The 11159-nt window shown below is 40.6% G+C and overlaps 1 protein-coding gene across 1 annotated transcript in view; it reads left to right on the forward strand.

Moving 5' to 3' along the window:
* LOC115468756 (patched domain-containing protein 3-like) overlaps positions 1–10918 on the forward strand; it is a 28162-nt gene extending 17244 nt beyond the window's left edge. The window contains exons 2-4 of the mRNA XM_030200757.1: positions 2118–2239; positions 6096–6241; positions 9132–10918. Of these exons, the coding sequence (XP_030056617.1) occupies positions 2118–2239; positions 6096–6241; positions 9132–10918 (2055 nt within the window). The remainder of the gene's footprint in view (positions 1–2117; positions 2240–6095; positions 6242–9131) is intronic.
* The last annotated feature ends 241 nt before the right edge of the window (positions 10919–11159 follow it).

Consider the following 11159-nt stretch of genomic DNA (forward strand, 5'->3'; position numbering starts at 1 on the left):
TCACTTGTTCAGTACCCTTATTTTATCATCCCCACCTTAGTAATTCCCTTATCTCTTATTTGTCCTGTTTGTCTGTCCTAATTAGATTGTAAGCTCTGTCGAGCAGGGACCGTCTCTTCATGTTCAAGTGTACAGTGCTGCTTACATCTAGTAGCGCTATAGAAATTATAAGTAGTAGTAGTAGTTAACAGCAGGTATAACTTTAAAGGATAAATGATCTGTTTGAAGTTATACCCACTATTGACATGCCCTGACCTTAACAAGTAAATTATAAGGTCAGCAGCTATATTTTGCCCCTGAACAGATCATTTTTAGGCCCTACACCTGACTGCTTTAACCCCACCTCCACCAAAACAGGTAAGTTTTGGCCATTCATTGAATTAAATAGCCAAAAGGTACTAATTCCCCAGGTGGCTATTAAAAAAAAAAGCCACTCTTACAGTTGGCACCAACTGAACATTGAATAAATGGATTTGAGTATTAACCTGATTCTATTTCACTTGTGTCACATATATAACACATGAGTTTTTAATACCATATAAATGTTTTCTTCCAAGGTGTTAATATGTAACCTTGGTGGCTCCAACACAGCAACACCTTGGAATAATTCTTAATGGAGGTACAATAAAAATGATCACAAGTCTGCAAACAGCCTGATATGGGTCACTCTGTACTGCTCTGATGCACAGATAGCAATCTCTAGTTTATGGACAATAAGCTGTATAATTTAGGAAGATGTCATTCTATTGGCATCTGTGTATTTGATTTGCACTCTGTATTTGTTTAAAGACATGCTTAACATCCTTTTTTGAATAAGCTTTTATGCTTTGATAAGTACTGATCTCATTCTGATCATTATCACAGGTATTTAACTTACATTTTTAAGGGGCCCTTTTGCTAATCCACATAGGCGCCTACGCATGCCCAGCACGCACCAGTTCGGAACTACTGTCCGGCTACCACGTGGCCCAGGCGGCAATTTCATTTTTTATGTGCGCCCACTACGAGTGCCAGAAAATTTCTGGTGTGCAGCGCTAACTGGGCAGTAATCAGCATTTTACGCGTGCTGACGATTACCGCCCGGTTAACACGTGAGACCTTACTGCTAAGTCAATGGACGCACAGCAATCTTCATTTTGCCGTATGTCCATTTGTGGCCCCTAAAAAAGTCCTTTTTCGCAGGTGTGCTGAAAAATGAACCTGCGCGCGTCCAATACATGCGTCTACACCAGTGCAGGCCACTTTTCAGCACACCTTAGTAAAAGGACCCCTAAGGGAGATCTGGACTTAAAAAGGCAGACTCAGCCGCCAGCATATTTCACTCATCAGTAAGGACACACCTCGCTTTAGCAAAGGGTTTTCTCATAATTTTCATCAATAATTTATTGACTACAGGTCACCCATTAGATCCCAATTACAGTTCTTACATCCTTGCCTACTTTGTTGTCAACATATTCCCTAAAGTACCAGTTCTTCAGGATTCCTGAATTGAGCAAATATCTAGTCATCTGTAAACAATCAACTTGCAGGGGTTTTTTTCTCATTTTGGCCACATCCCCACTCCTGATCACTGAGGGGCCCTTTTACTAAGCCATGACAAAAACTGGCCTACACTTTTTTTAGCGCATGGGTTTCCTGTGCGCTGAGGCCACTTTTAGTGTGGCTGTAGAATGGCCAGAATTTTATTTCTTATTAATGGCCATGTGCTAATTTCCCAATTAGCGCGTGAGCCCTTCCCACCACCTATTTTCTAGGCGGTAAGGGCTCCCGTGCTAACCTCATGCTAATCAGGCAGCAATTTACCCACTCTACCCAATTAGTGCAGGGCATGCCTACTGTCCGCCTCCAAAACACACCCACACTTAAAAATAAAACCTATTTTGTAGCATGTGGGTAGCGTGCCAATTCCAAAACTACCATGGAACGCCTGAGCATGTCATGCAGTAGTGCCTTTTAGCATGCAGTAAGCACAAATTACTTCTTACTGCTGCTTAGTATAGGGACCCCTAAATATCCTGTGAATAATTCTTTCCAGGCTTCCAAATGTAACTGAATAAAGGTACAAATGAATTAAAAATTGGGCAGATTATTTAATCATGTATATTTTTTTGCAACAGGTATCCTACTTCACGTCAATATCCCAGCAGCAGCAGCTGGAAAGAAATATACAGACTGCAATCCCCTTGTTTTCTCTGACGTTCCTTATGGTCATGCTCTTTTCCATTGTGTCTTGTTTAAGGTAATTTTATTTCTTAAATAATTAGTTGTTGTTTATGTTTTTTTGGAGAAGTAAAAGAGTTTCATATTCTTCCTAACAAGTTTATCTTTCTTCTTTTGCTAAGATACTAGATTCTATACTAAATTGCAGCAGCTTGTACTGAGATATTGTTGTTTTCTAAACTCATGAATAATGTTGTAGTGTCATCTCCCTGTTTTGCCAGTATTAAGACTCAGGCCCAGATGCACAAAACCTAACGAGCCCACAACTTGCGTTTTAAACTGGTTCCAGCCAGTTTAAAACGCAAGTAGTTCATCCCCGGGCATGCACTAAGGGCATTTTCCCTGCCACGGTAGCAGGCAACGAAAACGGAATGCAAATGATTGAAAAGCTATTATAATGAGCTGCAGTACAGTTGCAGCCCATTATAATCAGATGCACTACCGTTTTTCCGATTCCCTTACCGTAGGAACCCTAACGAGATGTCTGACCTCTTGTTAGAGCTCCTGTGAGGGAATCGGAAAGGAAAAGGGCCCCCAAAAAAGGTAAAAAAGAAAAAAAAAAAAAAAGCAGGGAGCGCAGGTGAGGGGCGTCCTTTAAGGACGTACTCTCCCTGCGCTTGTGAGAGACTTTTTTTTCGCAGTTTTTTGCTCTGCCGGCGCTCGTGTTTTTTTTTCCCCCTTCTATTTAGTCTTCGCCGCGCCACTTACCCCTCCACAGCGAAATTTTTCTATTTTCCTGGTTACCGGAGAATCGGGATGTCCCTTTAGATTAGGCTCCTCTTCCTGGTCTCTTCAGCCAATCAGAGCGCGTTTCGCTGACAACAGCCAGCTAAGCCCGCTTTGATTGGCTGAAGAGACCAGGAAGAGGAGCCTAATCTAAAGGGACGTCCCGATTCTCCGACTCAGGTACCGAAGGACTAGAGAATGCAAGTGAGCTACAACGAGTAGCTCATTTGCATTCCCTATCGTTGATGCATTCCCGTTCCTTACCGATTCGCTATGGAATCGGTAGGGAACAGGAATTACCAATGTCTTTAATGCATCTGGGCCTGAGCCCCAAAGTGAAAGAAGAAATGTGATACTACTCATCAGAAGGGTCTCTGACCCAAGAGTTAGAGAACTTTACTGGATTTGTAGTGTAAACTAGATGTCTGAGACAAGACTGAAAACAAAATGTAATAATTATTGACACCAACATATGAAAGTAAGATAAACATGGTGCTGATACTCATAATGGACACATAAATCATGAATAAAATCCCTGTGATCAGAAAAATATGCTTGGCATTTGTGGAAATGTACAGTTCTGATGGGTAAACATCAGATGGTTTTTATTTATTTATTTATTTATTTGGATTTTGCTCACACATTTTTCACTAGTAGCTCAAGGTGAGTTACATTCAGGTACTCTGGATATTTCCCTGTCCTTGCAGGGCTCACAATCAACGTTTTATATGTGAGACAATGGAGGGTTAAGTGACTTGCCCAAGATCACAAAGAACGGTGGTGGGATTTGAACCAGGCACTGCTGGATGTCAAGACTGGCGCTCTAACCACTAGGCCACTCCGCTTTAGAGGGCAATGTGTGTTAAGATTAATGAGCTTTAACATGCATTTTACATGATAACCTTAACACTTATGTATTATGGAAGAGTGGCTAAGAGCAGTGATTCCCAAAGTGTGCAGTATCACCCCCTGGGGGATGTTGGAGTAGTCTAGGGAAGTGTTGAAAGACAGGGTGGCAGCATGGGGGGCGCTGCACTGTCCTAGGAGGGTGCTGGAGGAATAAGCACAATATAGCGGCATGAACAAACAAGAAGTAAGAAAGTATTTCTTTTTTTACCATTTTATCAATGTTTGAGCTTGGTGAATAGACCTGCCAATAACACTATTTACCTGCTTACGCATATAAAATCTTCTGCCCAGTGTGTGCCGGTAGCCAAAAAAACAAAGAGGATGCTAGGAATTACTAGGGAAAGGGATGCAAAATAAGACCAAGAATATTATAATTGCTCTGTATCGCTCCATGGAGTGACCTCACCTTGAGTATTGCATTCAATTCTGGTCACCATATCTCAAAAAAGATATAGCGGAATTAGAAAAGGTTCAAAGAAAAGCAACCAAAATGATAAAGGGGACGGAACTCCTCTTATATGAGGAAAGGCTAAAGAGGTTAGGGCTCTCCAGCTTGGAAAAAAGACAACGGAGGGGGGATATGACTGAGGTCTATAAAATTCTGAGTGGTGTAGAATGGGTAGAAGTGAATCGATTTTTCACTCTTTCAAAAAGTACAAAGAATAGGGGACACTCAATGAAATTAAAACAAATAGTAGGAAATATTTTTTCACTCAATAGTTAAGCTCTGTAACTCGCTGCCAGAGGATGTGGTAACAGTGGTTAGTATATCTGAGTTTTTAAAAAAGTTTGGACAGGTTCCTGGAGAAAACGTTCATAGTCTGTTATTGAAATGGACATGGAGGAACTTCAAAATGCCCATTCATATTATGCATTTTGTAAACTTTTAAAAACTTGGATGTTTCGCCAACATTTCATTTGATGTGTTATAGATTTGTTTACTGTTTGCTTGTAAGATTGTATTGTGATTTTAAATCCAATGAGCATTGTAATTGTAAACCATTTTGACACTTTGGTATAAAGCGGTATATAAATTCAATAAACCCTATGAGCTGCACGGAACCTCAGTAGTCAGTTCCAGTCCACACACCTCAGCGCCCTCTATATGAGCACAACATTAGATGAACAAGATGGCTGCCAAGAGGGAGCCAAATGTTTCCATGGAGGAAAGCAACATTCTGTCTGACCTGTGCATAATGAAGCATGGACATCTTTTCCATCACCAGTGAAGGCTGCCACCCATGCTTCAGCCACCTGGTTTAATTGTTGTACACTGACTGGTACCTCCCCTTACAGACACACACACACACCTGTAAACAGTTCTACCACAGTGTCCCCAGTACCAGCTAGCCAGAAAAATAAGAAAAAGGGCTCTGTATTCAACCCCAGATCTCTTGTACGACAGAATGCAGCACTACTGCTGAGCCATCAGAACAGCCCAGAGAATGGACCTCCTTGAATTGTAGTACTCATAAAGGACACAAGGAAAAGTGTGCAATGGGATTTAAGATAGTATATTTTCCTTTTCACATATATGTGAGACTTCCTTAATTTGTGTATAAGAAGTTGTGTAACTTATTCCTACTTATTCCATCAAGGTTGAAATATATCTATTTTTCTAATTTCTCAACAATGTTTCCTATGGGATCGGGTCATGGAAGTGAATCTGAGCATATGTAAATAAGGTAGTTTGGTGAGGGCAAATGTTTTGGCTTCTTGCAACTTAATCTGAGCTAACATCACAGACTACAAATTCGTCTGGAGCTTCCTCAATGAGCTTCTTTTGCCCAAATTCAGATGTCGGTGATGTCGGAAGAGTGAATGTGCATCAGAGAAGGGGGCACAGAGTCTTTCATATTGTAATGAAACTGACAATATAATATATACCTCCAAGAGAGGCCTAGTCAGTAGATGCTTATAAAGGGATAACAAGGAGATATGTGGTTTTTCCAAGATGTACAAGACCCGGAAACTACAGGCTCCTTTTACAAAGCCGCACTAGCAATTCTGGTGCGGCGAATGTGGCAAAGCCCATAGCAATTGCATGGGCTTCGTCCCATTTAGCATACCAGTATCACTAGCATTGTTTTATAAGAGGAGCCCTGGGTAATTATTTTTATTCAACAAAGCTAATAAGTTCATTTCTGATTGGAATTTGTCTAAGTCCTGGTTTTGTATAAATTCAGCTTATAACCTATTTTTTAAAAATCTTTTAATATTAAACTGTGAATGTTTTACAGGTTTGACTGTGTGAGAAGCAAAGCCTGGGTTGCAGCATTTGGAGTATTGTCTTCTGGTTTAGCTATACTGGCTAGTTTTGGACTGTTGCTGTATTTCAGGGTGCCTTTTTTCACCTCTATATTAGATGCACCATTTTTCATCCTGGGTAAGTGAAACATCTTCATTTTCAACAAACTAGATTATTCTGTATTTTTCTGTCACAGGTCATGGAACTGCACTTACTATGCTAAATAGGAGGTGCTATATTTTCCCACATTAATGACCAGATTCAGTAAACGGCGCTCAAAGGGGTTCTTTTACAAAGCTGCAATCAAACGTGGCCTGCGGTAGTGTGAGCGCACCTTATGGGCACGCGCTGGGTCACTTTTTACTGAGGCTGGGGAAAAGGCCATTTTTAATGGACCGGGAAATGGACCTGTGCAAAAAGTAAAACCAGCATGCGCCTATTTACGACCTGAGCCCTTACCACCAGCCATTGACTTAGCGGTAAGGGCGCACACGCTACCCGCATGGTAAACATACAGCACTGCCAATTACCAGTGGGAACGCCCCCGTGGTAGAAAATAGAAACTCAGAATTACCGCCAGGCGCATGCACTATCCCAGTGGGAGTGCCAATTTGGCACGTGCTACCCACGAATTAGCCCTCTCACGCCTTTGTAAAAAGGACCCCAGAGTTAGGCATTGGAAAAAATCCATGAGCATTATTCTATAAAGGGCACGAGGACTTAAACACCTGCTGAAACCTGGTGTAAAGTTTGGTGCATAACCCTCGTATTATATAACACTGTGCTTAAATTATGAAGATGCCCCTGACCTGCTCATGCCCATCTCATGCCACACCCCATTTTGGTTGCATGTGAGACAATTTAGGCATGCATCATTATAGGCAGATCTGTGCAAAAATCTTAATTAGGGCTAAATAACGTCAATAATTGCTAACAGCTTGTTAACTAATTAGTTTGCTCATGGATCTTAAATCTATGCCCAAATTTGGGAAACCAAAATCAGGTCTCATGCACTAATGGGAACATTAATGTACAACCTGCTATAAAAAAAATAATGGGATCACCCCAATAAGAGCTGTGTAAAATTTGCAGTTACTTCGTGGTGAAATTCTGCGTTAAGCAGCAGCAGCTGCAAATTTTACTTAGTTTAGTAAAAGGGCCATGGAGCTTCCCTTTGAAATTATGGGGCCAGTGGGACAAAACTATGCATGGTAAAGTTCACTGCTGGATGAAACACTGTGCCTACCATAACCCAAGCTTTATCCTGCAGTGTAAAGTATCCACAGGAAATATATATTTAGCCTTTAAGGGGAGGACAGTTTTCAGTCAGAAAATTTATAAAAGTAATAGCTAAGTTACCCAAGAAAATTCCTTAGAAAATCATCCTCCCCATAAATTAGACCTATCCTGTATTTTTCTGCAATAGAGAAAAATGTATTCAATCATTTTCATGCATAAGAAGAATTTTTAAAAAACGTGACTTTTAATAACCATTCAAGACCTGCATACGCTCAGTTAATGGCTCATTCAGAGGTTCATTTTTGAAACAGAAAAACATTCAAAAAGGGGCATAAATCAGCAGATGGATATTTTTTTTTCTCCAAATCATCCAAATTGCTATTTTGGAAACACATTTTAAACATATTTTTCTATGTAGTTCATCTGCAGTGCATCCAACTCACATGGGATCATGTTGGAGGGGGGGGGGCAGGATTTGGGTGTTCCCAAAATTTGGACATTTTCCTGCCATAATGGAACAAAGCAAATACATCCAGGACTAAAAGTTACGCAATTTGGTCTAGACCTGTTTTAATCATGACTGAGTCACAAACAGGTGCCCTAATGACCAGATGTCCACTGGAGAGATTAAAGCATGACCCCCTCCCACCCCCCAAAAATGTGAAAGAAACTGTACATACCAGCCTCTATGACGGCATCAGATGTTATGGCCAGTCCTATTAGAGTAGCAAGCAGGTCCCTGGAGTAGCCTAGTGGTCAGTGCAGTGGACTGTACAGAAGGGGACCCACGCCCATATCTCACTCTAACTGTTACACTTCTGATGGAAAGTGTGAGCCCTCCAAAACCCACCTAAAACCTACCAAACCCATATATAGGTGACACCTGCAGTAATAAAGGCTATTGTAGTGGTGTACAGTTGAGTACAGTAGCTTTTGGGTGGGTTTTGAAGGGCTCCCCATATAATATAAGGGGATAACAGTGAGATGTGTATCTGGGACTTTTTATGTGAAGTCCACTGCAGCACCCCGTAGGGTGCCCCACTGCTTTGCTGGGAAGTCTGTGTGGCCAGTCTACTAAGAATGCTGGACCACTGCTAACCCCCCATGAGGCATATTTTCAAAGCACTTAGCCTTCCAAAGTTCCATAGAAACCTATGGAACTTTGGAAGGCTAAGTGCTTTGAAAATATGCCTCATGCATATGTCCCAATGACTTTTTCCCTTGGACATTTTTTTTCTTTTTCAAAAATGATCACAGAAGAAAAACGTACTCAGCACAAACAGTCAACAAAATGTCTAGGAAAAGAAGAAGGCAGACCCCCTTAAGGGACTGCCACACACAAACAGGCGGAAGGCCAGGGGGACAAAGGGAAGGAAGGGAGGGGCAGAGGAAAGAAGGGATAGAAGGAGATAGGGTCAGGGAAGAGGTTCAGGCAGAAAGTAAGGAAAGGGTTAAGAAGGTGAAGGGCAGAGACGAAGAGGAGGGGCGTGAGAAGTATAAAAGGGACAGGGGAGGGAACAGTCAACCCCATTTTAAGCCAGCCAGCACAAGAAACAGTGCGGAATGGCCATTTTCAAAATAAAAAGATAGACATTTTTCAGGTTCAAAAATATCTCTGTTTGTCACTTGATTTTTGGACGTTTTCAGCAAAATGTCCAAAATCAGATTTAGATGTCATATCAAAAATGCCCCTTCACATCACCACATCTCTTTTTCTTGAATCGTCTTTTTTTCTGAATTTTATTGTTGATGTCTTATGAATAGGGATGTTTTATTTTTCATCCTCCAGGAGTTGGTGTTGATGACATGTTCATCTTGATCTCCTCCTGGCAACAGACTAAAGTACAAAGTAAAGTTGAAGACCGGATGGCTGACACCTACGCAGAGGCAGCAGTGTCTATAACAATCACCACTCTCACTGACGTTCTAGCATTTTATATAGGGACTATGACTCCTTTTCAGTCAGTGAAGTCCTTCTGCATCTATACTGGCACAGCTCTCCTTTTTTGCTATTTATACAACATCACCTTCTTCGGGGCTGTTTTGGCTCTCAATGGCAAACGAGAAGAAGACAACAGACACTGGCTGGCTTGCAAAATAGTGAAGGAAGATGCTGAACCTGAGCGTTCCTCAATGTATAACATCTGCTGTGTGGGAGGAGCTTTTAACAGGACAACAGGCGCAGAAGAAGAGCATCCAATGACTGCATTCTTTAAAAAGTATTATGGCCCTTTTCTTACAAACAACTGGTCCAAATTCTTTGTGATGTTGTTGTATGGTGGATACTTGGCTAGTGGTATTTATGGATGTCTTCAGATACAGGACGGTCTAGACCTTCAAAGTCTGGTCAGTAAAAATTCATATATCAGTCATTTTTATGACATGGAAAAATTATATTTTTCAAATTATGGTCCCAGAGTTATGGTTATTATCACTAAACAAATGTTCTATTGGGATCCACCCATACAAAATGAAATAGAAAACTGTATGGAGTCACTAGAAAGTAGCTCTTATGTAGATAAAAATCTTTCTCAATCCTGGTTAAGAGCGTATAAAACTGTTTTCAGAAACGTTGATAATGAAGTTAATTTCATTAAACATTTAGCAAACCTCTTTGTTTTTCATCCAGAATTTAAGCAGGACATAATTCTTCATGATAAGATAATAGAAGCTTCACGTTTCTTCATCCAGACAGTAAATGTCACAACTACAATTGATAAGAAAAGAATGCTAAGTCAGCTAAGGGAGGTTGCAAAGAACTGTAGAATTCCCATAGTGCTTTATCACCCAGCGTTTATCTATTTTGACCAGTCTAATGTAATAATTTCAAGTATGATTCAAAATATTATAGTTGCAACAGGAGTTATGTTGGCATTCTCCCTGCTATTAATTCCCAATCCACTATGTTCTTTGTGGGTAACATTTGCAATCGCTTCCATCATAGCTGGTGTTTCTGGGTTTATGACTTACTGGGGGATCAATCTAGATTCCACATCCATGATTAGCCTCATCATCTGTACAGGATTTGCTGTAGACTTTTCAGCCCACATTTCCTATGCATTTGTTTCAAGTAAGAAATCTAATGTAAATGAAAAGGTCATTGATGCATTACACAGTCTTGGCTACCCAATTGTGCAAGGTGCTCTCTCGACAATGTTAGGAGTTGTTGTACTCTCTGCAACAGGAAGCCATGTCTTCAGAACTTTTTTCAAGGTTTTATTTCTTATAATATTATTTGGTGCTCTTCATGGGTTAGTTTTCATTCCAGTGTTTTTAACATTTTTTGGACTTTGCAGTACACCGTGCAGCAGTACAGTGAAAGGAGGAGCATTTGAAGAAAAAAAGAATAAAAATAATGACACACCAAATCCTGGTGATTTAAAATGCTATGAAAAAGAGGTTAAAAATACAAGACCTTCTGAAGCTGGGACTGTTATTACCATTCCTAGCATAATCAACATAGAAAAGCTGTATAGTGACTATTTCTACAACATGGACAAGATTAATTTTGTCCAACCCAAAGATGGCTGCTGTTTATGGAGTAGTGCCTCACCAGTTCATAAGAAAGAAAGCTAATAAGTACACTCAAAAAGAAACTAAAATTCCATTTGTTCATAATTTTTATATAGCAATATGTCAACCCAGCAGTGCAGGGCATTGCTATGTAGCAGGTCCCTTGTTTGTTCCCTAAGTTAGGTCTTCCACCCCCTGAATCAGCTGGGGATTGGAGATGGTACTGTGTTCATAACCCCCAGGAGGAGGCAGTGATGGCCATTGCTTAAGTACCCTTAAGTTTCCAGATTTAGAGCCTAGAATT

Source organism: Microcaecilia unicolor, chromosome 1 (genome assembly GCF_901765095.1).
Source record: "Microcaecilia unicolor chromosome 1, aMicUni1.1, whole genome shotgun sequence".
Classification (NCBI taxonomy): Eukaryota; Metazoa; Chordata; class Amphibia; order Gymnophiona; family Siphonopidae; genus Microcaecilia; species Microcaecilia unicolor.